Genomic DNA, 22,333 nt, shown 5'->3' on the forward strand with positions numbered 1-22,333 from the left:
GAAACCAAAATACAGCCCACATTTATATTCAGTTACAGTTTTTTTTTCTTCTGGGATAAAAGTTTTACACAAATAAAAACTAGTCATTTTATTTACCCCTGCAAGTATTAAGTGGTCTGTATCATCCATGTAAACTGATAAATTCTGCTGGAGAGCTTGTGATTTTGAAATACAACAGACTTGCCAGATAAAATTAGAAGGAAACAAGTCTAATTATAGGAAACTAATTCAGCCATCATATAAGCATTGGGAAGCTGCATTATAAATATTTGCTTTTGGGTTTTAAGACTGCTTTAAAAAGGAGAGGCTGTTGATAGAGTCACGTATCATTAACATCTTTTTCTCAACATGTTCACTATTGCCATTTCCCTCTATTAAAAGACTATGGAAGACAACAGAGGTTACACAAAGAATAGGGGGAAACTCCATCTGCATCTTGAAAGCAGTCCTTTGTTTTCTGGTTCAGACCTGCTGAGCTACACTATCAAAAACGAAAATGGCGTTTTAAAGCAGCACACACGTCGTTTTCACTGCTGTCTATGCATGGTTTTGGAGAAATTTCTCCTTGTGTCTTGTACCAGGAAGTCTCCAGGCAGGGAAACAAACAGCAATTAAAATGAAGTAGACTTTGATAAACAAAATATTTCATTCTTTCCACAACAGTACTTTTTTGTACTTAAATTTCATTGCACTAATGTCTATGGCAGGGCTCTTCTATAAAGCAAACCTGCCACTTAAAAGGCTTTCAGATGATTGCAAAAACCTAAAGAAATGTAGAGCTGCCTGCAGACTGGGTGCTTCATTTTTCAGCCTTGAAGTCAACACTCTGCCATTCTCTTAATAAATTAATGCATTTTTTCAATGCAATGCATTATGTTTCTCTACCACTGTGAAGGTGACAACCAACATTTCAGAACTGCCAAGTTGGTAGTTGTATATTTAGTACCATAGATTCTAGCACTTCCTAGGCATGTGCACACCTCTGTGTTTTAAAGTGTCACTTAAATTGTCACTTTAATGAACATACAAGTATTACACCCTTTCCACTGAAATGGAGAATATTAGGGTGAGACTTCAAATTCATGAGATATAAACCCAAATCTATGAAACGGTCACTTAACTGACACTTATAATAATGTCTGATCCACACAAAGCATTTTTTTTTCACTTGTCTTTTATTCAGTAGTTTTTATCCTTTTTTGGCTTTTTTATTTTTTAAGTCCTTTTTTCCCCTTTTCAGCGCCAGACAAGGCAAGAAGTGAATACAGTCAGGTCGTCATAAATGAGAGACCAGGACACAACTCTCAGTAAAAGCCTTGTTCCCCCATGCCGCCAACCCTGCCGTGGTTAACCCATCTCCCTGTGTGCTTTCTAGCAGTCGGATTTGCACCAGCGCAGGGCAGGATGAGGAAGAGCAGGAATCGGGAGAGGAAGTAGGGAAGGATGAATACCAAGAAAGAGAGCCAGGTGTAAAGAATAGGTAGGAAGCTAGTAAAAAAAAAAAAGCCATGAAGAGAAAAATAAGAGTGAATAAAAAAAGTAACAAAAGATGACTGACTTTGGAAGGGGAAATATGATTACACCATAAACCCAGCCTGATCACTCTCCACCAGAAAGAGCCCTATGGGGGATAGGCTGGCAATGCCATTGACATTACAAAATAAAAAAACAGAAAAGTTAATCTACATATTAGGCAAGATGGTTAAAAAGAAAAACAAAAAAAAAAAAAAAGTACAGTAAACCCTGTCGTTAGAAAAACGGCAGGAGCAGGGCCCACCCCTGCGCAGCTATAAAAAGGACATTTGATGGCACCTGAAAAACACTGGAAAAGTCAGACGGGGAGGGTCTGGCAAAGTTCCCGCACTGTCAGAAGTTTTTCTTCGGTTTTGGAACAGGGAATTTACGAATTCTAGGCTTGACTATTGGAACTAGGTGGACTAAGGACTGTCCCACTCAGAAAGGCCAGTACTAATTCACTCGGTCCTGGAATATATACAGGTTATTGGTGGTGGCCACAGCAATGATGTTCTCTTTAGGATGCCAGGCCGTGTGCAGGATCTTCTTGTTGAAGTCCAGACTGTCTACCGTAATCTCATCTTTCTTTCGCTTGCCGCTCGCACACACTTTGCGTGGCTTCAGCACCATGCGTGGCTTGCTGTTCTCCCGTGAGGCTTCCAGAGTAATGTCACGCTTGGTACTGCGGTCAAACATTCGGAAAAAGTTGTTGTAGGACCCAGTCATGACAACACTGCAGGAGAAAAATAGTAGTTTAAAACACAAACACTCATACACCGCTTCAGGTCGGTCCACCCAGCTTAAACCCCAGGAATAGTCACGTGCAGGTCCAGCTCGCAACCACAGAACTTCAGAAATCAAATATGGATTACCGCACACTGATGTCTGTTAAATGCCAACTCCTTTACTGAAACATTTAAAACATCCGCAATATCACACCGACACAAGAAAAGAGAAACGGTTGATATGTTTCTTGCCAAGAGGCTCTTAATCAGTGCAGTCATCCATATTTGATTTTTGCAGTAAACAAAAGTTTAAAACACTGTATATTCCACAGCAAAAATGCAAGTCTTATTATTAGGTCTCCAAACCTGTGTACAAGTTTCAGGGCCTTTCTTTTCTCATTCTTTTTTATTGGAGGATTTAGAGGAAATGAACTCCCTACATATTTATAAATTTCATTCTTGGGATGCATTGGGGCATAATGATGAAAATTAAAGAATGCTCCCAAGAGCAATGAAAACAAATTTAAAGTACAGTTGTACTTTTAATGTGACCCTAACTGGTTCCTACTCAATCATGTAGTGATAAAGGAAAAAGAGGGGGGGGGGATAAAGTAAAGTACAGTTGTACTTTTAAGATCACCCTAATTACTTCCTACTAAACCATGTAGTGTTAAAGTAGACACCTAAATTACCAGCATCCACACGGACAGAATTGACCATTTCCCCAGCCTGTTGCCCTAGGAGAAATCTCAACTAAAAGAAATAAGGTCAATATTCTCATGGGCCTACTTCTCATGTGGGTCACAGTTCCTGCACTGCTGTGACCTGTAGTCACCTAATCAAGACTCTGAAGAGATACTGACTTACAGTGAAGGAAATAAGTATTTGATTCCCTGCTGATTTTGAATGTTTGCCCACTCACAAGGAAATGATCAGTCTAAAAATCGAATGGTAGGTGTTTTGTAACACAGAGACAAAATAGCAACAAAAAATTCAAAAGAAATGCATGTCTAACAAATTATGCACTGATTTACATGTTCATGAGGGAAATAAGTATTTGATCCCCTTTACAAAACATGACTTAGTACTTGGTGGCAAATCCCTTGTTAGCAATCACAGAGGTCAGACGTAGTTGACCACCAGGTTTGCACACATCTCAGGAGGGATTTTGGCCCACTCCTCTTGGCAGATCCTCTCCAAGTCATTAAGGTTTGGTGGCTGACGTTTGGCAACTCAAACTTTCAGCTCCCTCCACAGATTTTCAATCGGATTAAGGTCTGGAGACTGGCTTGGCCACTCCAGGACCTTAATGTGCTTCTTCTTGAGCCACTCCTTTGTTGCCTTGGCCGTGTATTTTGGGTCATTGTCATGCTGGAACACCCATCCACGACCCATTTTCAATGCCCTAGCTGAGGGAAGAAGGTTCTCACCCAAGATTTGACAGTACATTGACCCGACCATCGTCCCTTTGATGCGGCGCAGTTGACTTTCCCCTTAGCAGAAAAACATCCCCAAAGCAGAATGTTTCCACCACCATGTTTTGACAGTTGGAATGGTGTTCTTGGGGTCATAGGCAGCATTCCTCCTCCTCCAAACACGGCGAGTTGAGTTGATGCCAAAGAGCTCGATTTTGGTCTCAACTGACCACAACACTTTCAACCATTCCTCCTCTGCATCATTCAGATGTTCAGTGGCAAACTTCAGACGAGCATGGACATGTGCTTTCTTGAGCAGATGGACCTTACGGGCACTGCAGGATTTCAATCCTTGTCGACGTAGTGTGTTACCAATTGTTTTCTTGGTGCCTGTGTTCCCAGCTGCCTGGAGATCATTGACAAGATCCTCACGTGTAGTTCTGGGATGATTCCTCAGTATTCTCACGATCATGGACACTCCACGAGGTGAGATCTTGCATGGTGCACCAGACCTAGGGAGACGGTTGACAGTTGTTTTGTGTTTCTTCTATTTGCGAATGATTGCATCAAATGTCACCTTCTCACCAAGCTGCTTGGCATTCGTTTTGTAGCCCAGTCCAGCCTTGTGTAGATCTACAATCTTGTCCCTGACATCCTTGGACAGCTCTTTGGTCTTTGCCATGGTGGAGAGTTTGGAATCTGATTGTTTGATTGCTCCTGTGGACAGGTGTCTTTTATACAGGTAACAAAATGAGATTAGCAGCACTCCCTTTAAGAGACTGCTTCTAATCTCAGCTTGTTACCTGTATGAAAGACACCTGGTAGCCAGAAATCCTGCTGAATGATTGGGGATCAAATACTTATTTTCCTCATGAACATGCAAATCAGTGTATAATTTGTTAGACATGCATTGCTTTTGAATTTTTTGTTGCTATTCTGTTTCTCAGTGTTACAATACACCGAACATTCAATTTTTAGACTGATAGTTTCTTTGTGAGTGGGCAAACATTTAAAATCAGCAGGGGATGAAATACTTATTTCCTTCACTCTAAATGTCAGGATCCACCCAGATGCCTGACCATCAGCTGGCTCAGCCTCTCGGTGTGCTTCTGACAGCCTGAGCCAGCCACTCCTGCCCACTTACCTCCCCGGTGATCCAGTGAGTTCAATACTCAGTCTTAGAGGCGGTGGGAACAGACTGCTGCTGCATTCACCTATGTGAGCATGTATGTTTTCTTTTTTAATCCCACACTTTTTAAATACTCACCTTCTAAAGTCAATAACTGCATTGGGCAATGTTCGCCCCATGGCACCAAGTGACCGCTCTTGGGCCTGCAGACTGGTTCAGGCACTGGGAGGGGACTATGTAGGTATGCCCCATATCTATCTATTGTTTAGAAGTTATTCATTAATATGTAAAACAGACTCTACACAGCTCAGGTGAGTAGTGCTAGGCCAACACACACAAGGTTTAGTGTAACAAAACTTACTTGTCAGGTCCATTCCAGCAGCACTCAAACTTGTCAAAAATGCAGTCATTTTCATATAAGGAGCACAATTTACTTCTGAGGTATTCATGTACCTGTGATGGAGAGACAGTTGCATCACTAATCGTGATATATACATATTTATGCTGGATTATAGATCATTCTCAACAAATGTCTAAATCAGAACTCATATTTTAAAACCCTCATTTCTCAATTTAGAACATAGGTTCCATTACTAGAGAGACCTTATTAACTGATCCAAAAAAAATGCTGGAACATAAAAAACTGGAAGAAAGCAAAAACTGTGTTTGTCCACAGCAATCAACCTATCTGCTTGTAATGGGATGGACACAACCCACTTTTTCTTTAAATGGAATCAATCCGGAAGTCCTCTAGCACAGGTTACATCCCGTTTACCTGATATGTTTCCACGGGACGGCTTTCCATGTTCAAGTCCCAGATTTTGACGGACAAGTAATCCCTGGTCATCATGTATCGGCCATTGTGGCTGAACTTCACATCTGATATGGAAGAGATGATCTCTGAGAAGAATGACCTATTGCTGGGATCTTCTGGTTCTTCAAACACTAAAGGGATAAAAAATGTAAATTAAATAGCTCAAAGAAAAAAACAAGAACGCAAATTAACAAGTGCAAACTAACGAGTCAAATATAAAAATGTAAGTTATAGACCATCGAACAAGATAAAACTAGTAAATTAAATATTTCAAATACCATTTCTAAATTAAATATTTCAAATACCATTTCCAAAAAATGTTTAGTATGATACAACTCTAAAAGATTGAAGACAATTCCCAGAGAAGTATTTTTTTTTAGCTCCAACTGTAAAAAGAAAAAGAAATCACTTAATTACAGTTCAGGTCTCATCAACACAATACCCCTTTTTTCTAAAAATCATGCTAGCTACCAAACGCAGGGAGTTAAGTCCTTCGCAGAAACCACTGCTCTGACCAGTAACTGGTCATGTGTCAACAGCTTAGACCATTTAGTCACCTGCTCTTTGGCTGATTTCCCCCCCACACACACATACACACACTTTCTTTTCAGCAAACTAAACCAGGATTCTTCCTTTCAGCTGATATTATGTGTTTAACTAGCTGCCATGGTATCTAGCAAAAGTGGGTCCTGGAGGAATAGTATTTCAAAGTTTCAGAATTTTTTTTACTTGACATCCATGCTGCTAAAGAGAATGTCTGTGCAAGGCAGAACACTCACTGGCTGCTCTTGCTCGAACAAAAACAATAGAGGATCGGAAATCGAAGCAAATCAGTGTGACAGTCAAACCTGGAGGACAACTGTAAACAGGCAAGTGTTTACGGTAGTAAATTTTTTCTTTTTATATTTTTTACAGGTAAGCTTATAATAAAGCTTACCTTTAGGTAAAATAAATATCTCCTAAACCTGCACTGCTTAGGAGATATTCCAGAGAACAGCAGCCAGACACATCAATGGAGCATACGCTCTGAAGGAATGGCATACCTGTGCTGCTCCTTCAGAGTTGTGTGCTGCGGCCAAGAGTCCCGTGTGTATGCACAGGAAAGATGTAATCGTGGCTTGGCCAGTCAAGTGGCTGCAGCCCGCAAACCTGCAAAGAAGACCAGGCAAAGATGGAAGCATCCTCAGCAGTGACAGCACACCACTGGAAGGCTTCATTTCACCATTTGCCCTCCAGAGTATTTACCCCCCTTCCTGAACAGGCCATTTTTCTCTGCTATACGGCACTGCATTACCTTATCTGACAATTGTGCAGTCATGCAACATTGTACATATATGAAATTTATGTCCCCCCCCAACAAATAGAGCTTTTTTTCGGTAGTATTTAGTCACCTCTGCGGTTTTTATTTTTTGCGCTATAAACAAAGACCGACAATTTTGAAAAATAATATATACATTTTTGACTTTTTGCTATAAAACATGTCCAGTAACAAAAAAAAAAATCAAAAAGGTCTTCATAAATTTAGGCTAAAATGTATTCTGCTACATGTCTTTGCTACAAAAATTCAATAATTGTATACTAATTAATTTAAGTGAAAGTTATAACGTCTACAAATTCATTAATTCGTTCACAAGGGCCAAAAGTTGGCTGGTTTCTGCCTAACCAACCGTTTCAGCCTGTGTGTACCCAGCATTAGTAGACTGTCCAATCAATATTTGATTACTTGGGCAGGAGTGATTTATGTTAATCATGTCTGTACTTTAAAGCAGTATTACACCCAAAGCCAAAATGTAATATATGGCAGCATATCAATCATGTGGTGGTGGCTGCATTAGTTTTTTTTTTTCGCTCTTTCAGCTGTTGATCTGACCAGTAACACACTTCCTGTATTAAGAGTGCCTCCACTCTGAAGGAGCACCTTTGGACAGAAGTATTGTCAATCTGGGGGAAGGGCGGAGGTGTTAGATGGACTAGCAGATTTAAATACACTAACAAATTGAAGCCAAACTCCATCACATTTTATAATGAGTTACAGCAAACCTGTAGCTGCTACATCTGCAGGAGAGCTTTAAAAAACAAAAAGAAAGAAAAAAAAAAAAAACCACAACAGACTTACTGCTTGGATCACCATATGAAAATAGAAGAAAGAAAGCTTAAGAAAAATAAACTAATGTAGCCATCACATCTTAGAATTGGTATACTGCAATATAATAAAATGTTTGCTTTTGGGTTTAACACTGCTTTAATATTTAAACTACAATAGAAAAGCAGTGAACAGTCATATACCCGACACACTGAAAACTTGTCTGTGCCCAACCATTATATGCCTGAGTGACAGCAAAACCTACAAACTAAACAAGGAAGCTTCAAAACACTAAGGAGCTAAAGCTGTGCTCCTGGTTCATTTATGACATACTAAGTGACCTCCCATGCACTTGAATCACACAATTAGGCCTTGTTCACACCATAACGTACATAAAAAATGCATTTCCTCCCTTTTTCCTGTGTAATTTTATATGCTTTTATATACACTGCAGTGTGGAAAAATGTAGACATGAAACATATTTTTGCACGACTACCTCACATGAAACAAGACTTTTTGGTGTGGTCAGGACACATAGAAAACAATACTTTTTTGTGTGCCCTTGCAGAGACCTGCATATTTCTAGTGCCAAAAAACAAAAGCAAGTCTCTGCATATAGTTTTCACAACCCCTAGGACATGATAGAATATGTGACGTACATTTAGAGTGGCGATCACACAGCGCAGATTCTCGCATGTCACACAGACGGATGGTGCCTTTGCTGCTGCTGTATACAAAAGTATTGCAATGATGTGGGTGAAATTCTGCTGCTGTGATCACCTCTGTCAGCTCTTCCATGTTGGCAGGTTTAATATCTACAATGTCTGGTAGTAGGTAGGTGAAGGAAATAATTCATATGTGCAGTTAAAATAACAGATATTAAAAAATTACACAAAATATCATGCTGGATATCTATACTGATATGGACTGGGTGATGTGTTCAGAACATAAGGATGCCCCATTGTTTGATGGAAATTAAAATAATCAACCTACAAAGGACTGAATTCAAAGACACCGCGAAAATCTGAAAAAGAATTATGCAGCAGGCTAGTCCATTTTGCTGAAATAGTCCATTTTGCTGAAATTTCCTTGCAGCAACTCAAAATGGTACTCCGCTTGTATGGCCCCCAAATGCTTGTATGCATGCCTGACAACATTGGGGCATGCTCCTAATGAGATGGCAGATGGTGTCTTGGGGTATTTCTGGACCAGGGCATCACTGAGCTCATGGACAGCCTGAGGTGCAACCTGGCGGCGTCGGATGGACCGAAACACAATATCCCAGAGGTATTCTATTGGATTTAGGTCAGGCGAGCATGGGGGCCATTCAATGGTATCAATTCCTTCATCCTCCAGGAACTGCCTGCATACTCTCACCACATAAGGCCGGGCATTGTCGTGCACCAGGAGGAACCCAGGACCCACTGCAGCAGTGCAGGTTCAAACAATGGGTCCAAGGATTTCATCCTGATACCTAATGGCAGTCAGTGAAAACCAAGAAAACCAGCATTACTGTATTAGTAAATCAATCATGGATTAACCATTAAGTCTTTGATAGTCAGAAACATTAAGTCAGAAATTAGTCACTTCAGGCCTCTTTTGCACGTATAGTTATGTAAAACCTGTGCCTATCCAGTAATATACTGTCTTACCCTGCTCTGTACATGCTCAGTTGCTATTTTTCAGCACTGTGCTGATCTGCTGACAGCCTAAAGATTTACTGATTTCAGAGCTCTGGGCTTCAGCAAAAGGGTAAGTCTGGCAAGAAGAAATGGGAACAATGCTGAAGGCAATTTACAGCACACACTAATTTAGGTAGTATGAATATTAGTGTGGAATGCATGTTCCTTGCTAAAGATCATTATATTTTATATCATGGGTACAGTTCTGCTTTAAATATGGCCCTTTGGCAACTTGGGGCAAAGCAAATCAAGCCTCTTTCTAGCCCAATGGCCAACACACCATTAATGCTATCCGCCCCCCCCCCAGCTCTGTTGCTCCATCCAAATCCATCACAAATACTAAGGTGAATGGGAGGAGCATGTGACCTCAAACACAGTTAACTTAACGGAAGAAAAGAACAAGGCTGAGATAGTGTCATATGCCACCAGGAGAAGGTAATAGAAGATGAAGCCAAAAAATGAAATGATAACATGGTTCTACACCATCACACAAATTAACAAAAAACAGTGTACTCCAACCAGGGTTCACTCTGAATGCGACTTTGAAGTTGCACAACTTCACTTTAAGTAGTGCGATTTCAAAGCCGCAGTTTAGTTCAATTCCATGTGTGACTTGATGCACATGTGTACGCAAGTCGCACATGACTGGGGGGGAACTGACTTGGTGTCACTGACATCTCCATTGAACCAATAGTGATCAGTGCTAATAAAAAGCACTGACACTGTACTAATGACAGGGGAAGGGGTTAACATGTGGGGCAATCAAAGGGTTAACAGTGTGCTGATTTTCTGGAGGCTGTGTCTGTGTGCTTCACTGTAAGCACACTACTTTGCACAGCCATGCAAAGCACTGTGCAGGAACTGACAGGGGAGAAAACTGTTCTCCCTCCCATCGGAGATGCTCAGCAATCACCGGGCACTGGCGAGTAATCACCGGCCGGGACCCGGTGATTGACAGCTGCGAATAACAGCGCAGGTAGGGCACGCACACCCCCTCTACCCAGAAATGCAAAATCACATATACATATATACTAATCCAACTTCAGTCATATAAGTTACCAGTTGGACCCCTAACTGTTCCTACAAAGATGTTTTACAGAATAAGCTTTTGTTTAAAGTGTCTAGATTGAATGAAGCCTGAAACGGGTAATCACAATATAATCTTTGAATGGGCCGGTGTCTTTATTCAATCTTATAAACTACGTAACTGTTTAATATCCTTTTCACAACAACACAATACAAGTTTCAGCCCCTAATAACTGATTAAATATAAGGCTGCATCCACTGGCCACAGAAACTAGGAGAGGATCATTTCATGTTAGTATAAAGTGCCGTCTCAAATGTAGGCCATCTGGAAAAAAGTTCTGTATGAAAATCCATATGGTCATCAAGTATTTTTTATATGGAAGGTTTACACTAAGCACGTAAAAAATACACAGCAATTTGTTCCCATCTTCTGTTAAAACAAGCAAAACAGTTCTGAGTTAAAAGGATACTAAAGCTCCTGTCTGTGATTTCCAAGTGCCAAAGATTGACCCGAAGGTCATCTGCAGACAAGTACGTCTCATAGTCACTGTTGACTGAGATGGAATTGATGTGATATGTGTGAGCATTGGCGAAAATCCTACGAGGACTTGCTTCAACCATCAGGTCCATGGGGCGGAATACTGGCACCTACAATGGTAAGGAACATATGGTGAGCATTTGCAACAAGGAGTAGTCATCCATCTATTTGTGGAACAACACAGAGTCAGCCTCACCACCTCTAGAAGACAAACGCAAAACAGGACTGTTATCAAACGATAGAAACCCAGAAGACTTACCCTGAGTGTGGTCACAGTGGTTGGATCCCTATACCTTCCATTCTCTTCCTTCAGGTTGTAACCCTCTGGTCTTTTGTCACGTTCACTGATTTTCCACAGCTTGATAGTTTTATCTATGAGAAACACACGGCCATTTGAGGAGTTGCACGTAATGATATGCGAGACATGTCACAGAAAACATCTAAATGCATAACTGTGAAAAACCTTAAAGCAACCTTTCTCAACCTTTTCAACACAGAGGAACCCTTGACAGAACTTTCTGGTCTCAGGGAACCCCTGCTAAAAAGGACTATCTACAATTCATGATACATTAGTGTGATAGCCAGAGGTAAGAATACTCCTTACTCTTGTGGTCATTGGGAACAATTACCCTTTTACAGATTGCTAGAAAGATCAATGGTGTCAGTGGGAACTTACCTGAGAGTCAAAAATTGCTATTGCTCAAGGAATCCCTGGCAGCCTCTGCAGGAACCCTACGGTTCTACAGAACCCAGGTTGAGAAATCCTGCCTTAAAGTGTTACCAAACCCACAACAGTAAAAATCAATCTGTATATGCAGTAATGCATTCTTGGTATACTCACTGTGGAATCTAAGGGGTTAACCCTCTGCATTGTGTAAAAAGGATGTTTGCTTATCCCTGTCTTCTCTGATCCTCCCCTTCTTCCACTGTTCCAGACTCATCTCCTGATAGAACAAAGCCTTGGGGGTAAGTGGGTCAGGGGTCATGCTGTCTCATAGGACGGAGAGGAGAATGGAAAGTCCTCCTACAAGCTTTAGCAGTGCTCTGTTGGACACTGACAGAAGTCACAAGACTGCTAACTGCTGATGAGAAAAAAGGTATTTACCATATATATTTACTAAAATATATTGTGTACTGTGGGAAGGAGACCAGATATAGTGAATGCAGGGTCCAAGGGTCCAAGGTTTAGTAACACTTCAAGGCTGGATGTAAATAGACGCTCTGTACACATGTCTATTACAATGACAGTACTTTAGGTCACTTACCTGAAAGAGCGTAAAGAATTAAAAAAAAAAAAAATTTACTTTTCTAACTTTTTCTGGGTCTGTGACTGTGCTAAAGTCAAGCAGAGTGCGGTTAGATTTATTCTGGTACTTATTGGTTTGCTTAGTCACTAATGATGTGCACACACAAAAAAAAAAAAAAAAAGTATTAAAATTTTCTGTGTTGGCCTGCAGTCAGTTTTTTGTACTCGATTTGCATTTTATGCATGTTCTGCTTAACCATTTGACCTCTGGAAGGTTTTACCCCCTTCATGACCAGGGCATCTTTTCTATTCAGCATTGTGCTACTTTAACTGGCAAGTGCGCATTCATGCAACACTGTACGCAAATTAAATTTATATCTTTCCACACAAAAATAATTTTCTTTTGGTGGTATTTGATCACCACTGGGCTTTTAATTTTTGATAATATATACACACCTCGGTTATAAAACATGCAACTGAAAAAAAAAAAAATCTTCATAAATTTAGGCCAAAATGTATTCTGCTACATGTCTTTGGTTAAAAAAAATCCCAATTAGTGTGTATTAATTGGTTTGTGCGAAAGTCTACAAACCATGGTATGTATACTGGAATTTACGCAGATATAGATGCTATACTGTAATAGCGATGATCAGCGACTTATAGTGGCAGGCAATCTGTCACCATCCGCAAGGGTCACTAACTGACGTTGCTAGGGACAAATACAGTAATCCATGATAATAGTGTACGCTGACACTGTACAGTTGTGCTCAAAAGTTTACATACCCTGGCAGAAATAGTGACATCCAAGGTCAGGTAGACCAAGAAAGATTGCAACCATAACTGACAGAAGAAGTGTCTGGGATTCAAAGAAAAACCCACAGGCAACCTCAAAAGAAAAACAGGCTGCTCTGGAAAAAGATGGTGTGGATGTTTTTAAGGAGTACAATACGGTGATACTTGAACAAAAATGAGCTGTTTAGTCGAAATGCCAGAAAGAAGCTTTTACTGCACCAATGCCACAAAAAAGCCCAGTTACAATATGCCTGACAACACCTTGACATGCCTAACCAGGCCTTTTTGTGCCATTGACGCAGTAAAGGCTTCTTTCTGGCACCTCGACCATGCAGCTCATTTTTGTTCAAGTGTTATCTTATTGTGCTCCTTCAAAAACAACTACACTTTCTTTTTCCAAAGCAGCCAGTATTTTTCTTGTTGTTACCTATGGGTTTCCCTTTGCATCCAGAACAATTCTTCTGGCAGTTGTGGCTGCAATCTTTCTTGGTCCTTGGCTTGCTATCAAGAGATCCCCAAACTTTCCACTACTTAAGTGATTTAACAGTACTGATTGGCATATTCAAGGCTTTGGACATCTTTTTATGTCCTTTTCCATCTTTATAAAGTTCCATTACCTTGTTACGCAGGACTTTTGACAGCTCTTTTCTGATCCCCATGGCTCAGTATCTAGCCTAGTCAGTGCTTCCACGTAAGAGCTAATAAATTAATTGACTATTTACACACTGACACTAATTGCAATTTAAAAAGTCTGTCCTTTTCCATCTTTATAAACTATGTTTTCCTTTACATAGTTGAAGGTAAATCTAAAGTTAATTGGGCAGAAAATTGTATAGTGTATGGCTAGCCTTAGCCACAATGTGCAATGGCTTTTATGCAAGAGAGCATTCAGTAACATTGTTGCAACTGTTTACACTACTTTTTCTAGCTTTAATCTAAGGGCCTGTTCACATCACACAGCATGCCTTATTGTGCACATGCATCCTGGACACATGCTGCGCATTGGGATGTTGTAAGGCATTGCAATGTTCATTTTTCTTCCAGTCTTGCTAATCCTATGCAATGCTATGTACAGCTGCACACAGCAATGCATTTCAGTGTGTCAGAACACGCAGCTCAAAAATAGAACATGCTAAATTTCCACCACAAACCAGTGAGCTGTGGTGTTCGACAACCAACCCCTACTAAACCAGCCTAATGGGGCTAGTGTGAACGAATCCTAAGAATCAGGTCAGAGATCAGATCTTCTGGGGCAGGTAAGACTGGGAACTCAGATCCAGAGATCTTCCCATCACAGTGTCAGAAGATAAGTAGATCGTAGGTGATTCCACTCAACATCCACCAATAGTGAAATGTAACATTTGGCAGGACTGGCCCCTCAACACCCAAAAGATCATTTTATATGCGATATTATGTACCTGCCCTAATCAAGCGATAAAGACAACTCACCATTTGTAGACAACAGGAACTGTGCTGCATTTTTCTGTGGTAACCATCGGATCTTGTTGATTTTCTCTTCGATTTCTAAACTCTTCAAGTAATCAAATTCTGGCTCGTGACTCTGGAACGTACTATACACACTGTATTCCCCTCTATGATATGGGCTTTTACTCTGCAATAAAATTGGCATAGCTTTACAGAAAGTTCAGACCAAAAAATTAAATGCTGATTTAGAATATGTGGTCTGCATATTTACTACGTTCCACAATAGATTCCCCAGAACAAGTGGGGGAATCAATATATTTGTACAGCCTTGTAGGAGAAAGTAAGTACAGAAATTATAGTGGAAATCTCACAATTCAATGCTCTAAGAGGCAATTTTCTGATGTAATCTTGATATGTCTCGACTACTGCAACTCCCTCCTCACTGGCCTGCCTCGCCGCTGGCTATCCCCGCTTCAGTCCATCCTGAATACGGCTGCCAGACTCATTCACCTTTCCAACCGCTCCGTTTCCGCCACCCCCCTCTGCCAATCCCTCCACTGGCTTCCGATTGCGCAACGGATCAAATTCAAAATCCTAACGCTGACGTACAAAGCTGTCCACCATACTGCCCCGAACTACATCACTGACCTAATATCCAAGTACCGCCCAGCACGCACACTCCGCTCCTCACAAGACCTCCTTCTCTCTAGTTCCCTGGTCTCCTCCTCCCATGCCCGCCTCCAGGACTTCTCCAGGGTGTCGCCCATCCTCTGGAACTCCCTGCCCCAACCCATCAGATTATCACCTACTCTCCTCTCCTTTAGGCGCACCCTGAAAACCCATCTCTTCAGGGAAGCCTACCCCGCCCCCTGCTAACTTGCCGACCTCCTCCACTCTTCCTACCACTCCATCCCCCACAGCTATCTCCTCCTGTGCCACCATCCCCTCCCTCCTAGATTGTAAGCTCGAAAGAGCAGGGCCCTCGATCCCCTCATGTCTTGCATTGTATTGGAATTGTTCTGTCACATGTTCTGTCCCCCTTTGTAATGTACAGCGCTGAGCGAACTATTGGCGCTTTATAAATACTGTATAATAATAATAATAATATAATAATAATATGTCTGTTCTCTTGTAGAAAAGTATTTACTTTCTCAAACAGGAGCCACCACTAGATGGCAATAGTTGATTTGGACACACCATTCTTTTCAGAAGGAATAAAAGGAAAACAACCAGCAGTGAGACTATGAAAGGCTCCCAATTTACACAGTATAGCAGCGCAGAAGAAATCCGAAAGGTAGGGCTGATCAAGTATCCACAATGACTGCAGTGCCTGAGCCAACAGGAAACCAGTCAAAAAAAGGTACATCTTTAATCTATATGTCTTCTACTGGACTGTTATAATAGCATATCCTCACCTATCAGAATGACTTTATAATTTATTATTTTTATGTATGCCCACTATCAGAGCAAGAATGTCAATTTAGCGTCAAGCTGCAAGGCCATCTTTTAACCTGCCTGAGCTTAGTCTTTGTTAATTGACAGTTTAAACCTCCAGCAGCCAAAACCATATCTGTAATCAGTAGTGGTGAACCGAAATGAAAATTCTGGTGCAGATACTGAAAATTCAGCATGCATGTGGTCGAAAATCGAACCGAAACTGAAATGTCTGCGTATGTGGGGGTGGGGAGGGTCCAATTTTTTTTTTTTTGTATTGTTTTCTACTTTCATGGATTTTTAACTTATGATATCATCACATAGGGGACCAATAGTTCCACATGTGATAGCATATGAGTGACAGGTCCTCTCTGTAGGGGGGAGGGGGTGGGGGGCAGGAGAGGAGAAATGTATACAGTGAGGGAGCAGTGTATACAGAGAGGCTCCCTCACTGGCTGTCACTATATGTCAGAGCCAATTTTTAAATGCAATTGACTGCTTTTTTTTTTCCTTCACTATAGCTCACAGAACTAGCGGTCACTTTCCCCAGAGCTAAAGGAAACTTTGTTTCTTTTATCTCAGGAAAGAAACTAAAAGGGATTATTTCTTTTAACTTGGGGAAATAAACTAAAAGGAAACGGTTTCCTTTAGCTGGGGGGAAAGAAACCGCTAATTCTGTGAGCTAGAATGAAGGGAAAAAAAAAAAAAATAAAACTGTTAATCTGGCACTGACATATAGTGAAAGCCAGTCACTGTATACACTTGCTCCTCTCCTGCCTCTCTCAGCCGCCCCCTCACATTTGCAGTACACACAGTCTCCTGTATCGGCTAAATTTTTCCTATCGACAGAATGCTTTACACCACTGCATCCAACTCTTTGCATTTCACTGGGTGATGTAAGGCTTGGATGAAGTTGCTCGGCCATGAAAACCCATTCCATGAAGCTCTCTACACACTGTTGTGCTAACCTGAAGGCCACATGACGTTTGGAGGTCTTTAGCTATTGACTCTGCAGATAGTTGGAGACTTCTACGCACTTCAACATGCGCTGACCCCGCTGACTTTTTTTGTGGCCTACCACTTTGTGGCTGAGTTGCTGTCGTTCCCAGTTGCTTCCACTTTGTTATAATACCACTAACAGTTGACTGTGGAATATTTAGTAGCAAGGAAATATCACGGATGGACTTATTGCACAGGTGGCAACCTAACATGGTACCATGCTTGAATTCACTGAGCTCCTGACAGCGACACATTCTTTCACAAATGTTTGTAGAAGCAGTCTGCATGTCTAGGTGCTTGATTGTATACACCTGTAGCCATGGGAGGTGATTGGAACACCTGAAACCAATGATTTGGAGGGGAGTCCCAATACTTTTGGCAATATAGTTACACGTGCACTTTAGTGCCAAAAGTATTGGGACGCCTGCCTTTACACACACATGAACTTTAATGGTATCCCAGTCTTAGTCCGTAGGGTTCAATATTGAGTTGGCCCACTCTTTGCAGCTATAACAGCTTCAACTCTTCTGGGAAGGCTGTCCACAAGGTTTAGGAGGGTGTCTATGGGAATGTTTGACCATTCTTCCAGAAGCACATTTGTGAGGTCAGGCACCGATGTCAGACGACAAGGCCTGGCTCGGTTTCCACTCTAATTCATACCAAAGGTGTTCTATCGGGTTTTGGTCAGGACTCTGCAGGCGAGTAAAGTTCCTCCACCCAAAACTCTCTCATGCATGTCTTATGAAGCTTGCTTTGTGCACTGGTGCGCAGTCATGTTGGAACAGGAAGGGGCCATCCTCAAACTGTTCCCACAAAGTTAGGAGCATGAAATTGTCCAAATTGTCTTGGTATGCTGACGCCTTAAGAGTTCCCTTCACTGGAACTAAGGGGTCAAACCCAACCCCTGGAAAAAATAGCCCCACACTATAATCCCCCCTCCACCAAACTTTACACAATACAGTCAGGTAAGTACCGTTCTCCTGCCAATCGCCAGACAGACACGTCAATCGGATTGCCAGACAGAGAAGCGCGATTCGCCAGTCCAGAGAACACGTCTCCACTGCTCTAGAGTTCAGTGACGGCGTGCTTTACACCACTGTATCCAATGCTTTGCATTGCAGTTGGTGATGTCTCTTGACTCTGCAGAGAGTTGGCAATTTTTGCGCACTGTGCACTTCAGCATGCGCTGACCCCCCTCAGCCATGAAGTGGTGGGCCAAGTAAAATGACAAGAGTTGCTGTTGTTCCCAGTTGCTTCCATTTTGTTACAATACCACCAACAGTTGACCGTATAATATTTAGTAGCAAGGAAATTTCAAGGATGGACTTATTGGTGGCAACCTAACATGGTACCATGCTTGAATTCACTGAGCTCCTGAGAGGGACCCATTCTTTCACAAATATTTGCAGAAGCATACTGCATGCCTGCCTAGGTGCTTGATTTTATACACCTGTTACAATGGAGGTGATTGGAATACCTGAATCCAAACGATTTGGGAGGGGTATCCCAATACGGACTATGCCAAACATATTGGCACCCCTGCATTTCTGTCAGATAATGCACCACTTCACCCAGAAAACTGTTGCATTTACAAATGTTTAGGCATTTTCGTGTTTATTCCTTTTGTTTGCATTCGGGGGACAAGAAAAAAGGGCAGAAACAAAGCCAAGTCTGACCCATTCCAAGCACAACCCCAAATATGGACTGGACTAAATTATTGGCACCCTCAATTTAATATTTGGTTGCTCACCCCTTGGAAAAAATAACTGAAATCAATTGCTTCCTGTAACCACAAATGACTCTACTGGAATTTTGGACCACTCTTCTTTCGCCAACTGCTCCAGGTCTCTCAAATTGGAAGGGTTTCTTTTCCCAACTGCTGTTTTGAGATCTCTCTACAGGTGCTCTATGGGATCAAGTTTTGAACTCATTGCTGGCCAGTTCAGTACTCTCCAGAGCTTTGCCTTAAACCATTTCTCTGTGCTTTTTTATGTGTGCTTTGGGTCATTGTCCTGCTGTAAGACCCATGACCTCTGGGAGAGACCCAACTGCACTCCAGAATTCTTTGGTAGTCTTCAGATTTCATAATACCATGCACAAAGTCAAGACATCCAGTGCCTGAAGCAGCAAAGCATCCCCAAAACATCAGTGAACCTCCACCAGGTTTGACTGTAGGGACTGTATTCTTTTCTCTAAAGGCCTCATTTCTTTTTCTGAAAACAGTAGAATGATTGGCTTTACCAAAAAGCTGTCATTTTGTTTAGTCTATCCACAGCACATTCGTCCCAAAGTATTTTGGCTTCCTCATGTATGTTTTGGCAAACTCCAATCTGGTTTTTTTATGTTTCTGTATCAGTAGTGCTGGCCTCCTACCATAGCGTCAGTTTTCATTTAGATGGCGACATATAGTGACAGTTGTACCCTGTGCCTGAAGGTCAGCTTGAATTTTTCTGGAAGTTGACCGAGGTTCTTTATCCCCCATTAGAACAATCCTTTGTTGCAATCATTGATATATTTTTTTCTTCTTGACAATGTTGTGCACAGTGGACACAGGAACATGAAGATCTCTGGAGATGGACTTGTAACCTTGAGCATGTCCATGCTTTTCCACAATTTTTGTTCTCAAATCCTCAGACAATTATTTGCCGCTCTCTCTCTTCTCTATGCTCCATGTGGCACACAGACACAACAGAAAGGTTGAGTCAATTTTTCACCATTTTAACTGGTTGCCGGTGCGATTTCTAGATTGTTAGTGCCTGGTAATTGATACAGGTGAGTTTAATTACAAATTACAGGATCATCACAAACTTGGAATGCAATTATTTATTACAATTTTGGGAAGGTGCCAATAATTTTGTCCAGTTCATTTTTGGGGATTTATATGGAAATGTGTCAGATTTGGCTTTTTGTTTCTCCACTTTTTTGTGTCATACCAATACAAACAAAAAAAAATAAACATAAGCATGCCTAAACATTTGTAATTGCAACAATTTACTGGACGAAGTGGTGCATTATTTGACAAAAATGCAGGGTGCCAATATTTTTGACCAGGATTGTATATATAATTATAGAGAGCGAGAGATCTACAATCAAGAGCAATTCATTCAACCATACAAAAGTTTTGCCTTGCATTTCCTTTTTAAACCAAATGGGTTGTTTTACAAGGTAAGGATTCACATTAAGAAAGTAGATTTTTACAAATGCCCATTCCTGACTGGTTTCCTTTCAGATGCCAAAAGTGTAATGCAATACAGCCTGACTCAAAATGCAGTAGAAAAGTAACTTCACAAGAACAGAACACAAATTGTAACATCACTAGCAAACTAACACAACATTCAAGCTAAAAAAGGATTACCTTCACATTTTCTAACTAGTTCATAACCAGTAATAAGCTTAGTGTTCTTAGGGAGGGGCCTTATTGGGGGGGGGGGAAGGGGCTGCCAAATTCCAATAAGCCCCCCCCGCCTATGGACTCCCAAAACTACAAGCCAGGGTTGTGGAGAAGAGGCCCTTACCCTCATCAACATGGGGGTACGATGCTTTGCCAAAGAGTGGGAGGAGGCAGGGAAATCCCCCCTTGCAAAGCATCCCCACCCCATGTTGTGGGTATGTGGCCTTGTATGACTCAGGAGAAGGGGACTCGCACTCTTCCCGCACCCCTTTTCTGAAGGACCTCATGCTTTTTCTTTTTTTCTGAGCAAGGAACCATAAAACAAATACCAAACTCTAAGGGTGTACATTGTCTCTGCAGTTATAAATAATGCAGAGGAAGCTACGCGATAGTTTTGCCAGGGCCCAAAAAATAAAATAAATACTTCACAAATGCAACAGTTATCTCAGAGACCAAGAGGACCATCTGATAAACAGATTTAAAAAGTCCACTCTCTCACTTAGACAATTTGTAAAGTGGACAAACTCACCTGCAAGTCCCTATGGACCACAGCTAATACCCCTGATGGGGTCCTCAGGGTCTGGTTTCTATAGGGATGGAGCACGGACCTGTACTGCATCCTGCGGCTGACTACACATGTGGCACAAAGCACTGAAGTGAGCGCCCAAGTAGGATCCAGTTCCAGAAGCAACATTTCAGGCAATCCCCACTGCTTCTATTTTGGGATTAGTGAAAAGTTGACTGAAGAGGTAATTAATCCAAAGAATATATTTAGGTAAGCCAAGACTGATTTTTCCAGAGGGGAGAAGGGGTCCATCACCTTGGGACTCTAGTAAGGGTGATAGGGAGGACGCGAAGGGGGCATGTTCTTCAAAGCATCTAAATCACATGAAGGTACCAGTCTATAAACCCAGGGTCTATGAATATCAAGCCTGTGTCCTGTACTGTATGACTAAAATATGTCAATTGCCTGGCTGTTATTCTAATTGCCTTAAATCGTATGAGTTATCACTCTGTCCCAAGTCTACAGACTATGTCCCCTGATCATTTTGCATGTTCCAGGTTAGTAACCCAAAGTGTTGAAATTCAGGGATTGTATGACTGCTAAGCAACTGGCATGTTCCTAAAGTGATCAGCAGTATTACCCTCTGTATTCCCCTCAGACATTCTTCCTAAATCCTGTATTAGAAATATTTGCAGCACTAACCTCCTGCTGGAAAATGACCACACGTCCTCCTTTATCTCCTGTGGCTAACAACTCTCCAGAATGGTTAAATTCTACTGTAGATATAATATCAGCTGTAATGAAAAGAAAGCACAGGTTACAAACACATACATTGCCCAGCACCACAGCAGCAGTGTTTAGAGTAATAGAAAAGCCCCTCTCTTAACCATTTGCCCTCCAGAGGATTTACCCCCCTTCTTGACCAGGCCATTTTTAGCATTATGGTGCTGCGGTACTTGACAAATGAGCGGTCATGCAACGCTGCACCCAAATGAAATTTATGTCCTCTCCTCCCCCCCCCACAAATAGAGCTTTCTAATGGTGGTATCACCTGTGCGGTTTTTATTTTTTGTGCTATAAAATTAAAAAAAAAAAAAAAAAACTAAAACAAAAAAAACACAATTTTAAGAAAAAAATATATATTTTTGACTTTTTGCTATTAAACAACATGTCCAGAAAAAAAAACACGTTTTTACAAATTATAGGCCAAAATGTATATTGCTACACATCTTTGCTAAAAAAAAAAAAAAAAAAATTCCCAATACATGTAAATGAATTGGTTCACGTGAAAGTCATAGCGTTTAAAATGGAGATATATATACACTGGGATTTTTATTTTTACTAGTAATGGCGGCAATCAGCGACTTATAGCGAGACTGCAGCGGGTATTCTGACACTGGGGGGAAACAGACTGTGTCACTGACATCCCCAGTGACACCAATACAGTGATCAGTACTAATAAAAAAAACAATGACACTGTACTAATAGCACTGGACAAGAAGGGGTTAACATGTGGGGCGATCAAAGGGTTAACTGTGTGCGCTTCACTGTAAGCACACCGCTTTGCAAAGCCATGCATAGCAGTGTGCAGGAGCTGACAGGGGAGAGAACTGT

At 41.3% G+C, this 22,333-nt stretch overlaps 1 protein-coding gene across 2 annotated transcripts in view; it reads right to left on the bottom strand.

Moving 5' to 3' along the window:
• Positions 1–1,156: 1,156 nt before the first annotated feature.
• Positions 1,157–22,333, bottom strand: part of PPP2R2A (protein phosphatase 2 regulatory subunit Balpha) — a 54,016-nt gene continuing 32,839 nt past the window's right edge. For both annotated transcript variants that reach the window (XM_089658736.1, XM_089658735.1), the window contains exons 3-10: positions 21,422–21,513; positions 14,415–14,577; positions 11,187–11,299; positions 10,860–11,037; positions 8,341–8,505; positions 5,560–5,729; positions 5,146–5,237; positions 1,157–2,248 (exon numbers count right to left, since the gene is read on the bottom strand). In XM_089658736.1, coding sequence (XP_089514862.1) covers positions 1,969–2,248; positions 5,146–5,237; positions 5,560–5,729; positions 8,341–8,505; positions 10,860–11,037; positions 11,187–11,299; positions 14,415–14,577; positions 21,422–21,513 — 1,253 coding nt within the window. In that variant the 3' untranslated portion in view covers positions 1,157–1,968. The remainder of the gene's footprint in view (positions 2,249–5,145; positions 5,238–5,559; positions 5,730–8,340; positions 8,506–10,859; positions 11,038–11,186; positions 11,300–14,414; positions 14,578–21,421; positions 21,514–22,333) is intronic.

Source organism: Staurois parvus, unplaced genomic scaffold (assembly GCF_062004578.1).
Source record: "Staurois parvus isolate SC_StPar_1 unplaced genomic scaffold, SC_StPar_1.0 ptg001090l, whole genome shotgun sequence".
Lineage (NCBI taxonomy): Eukaryota > Metazoa > Chordata > Amphibia > Anura > Ranidae > Staurois > Staurois parvus.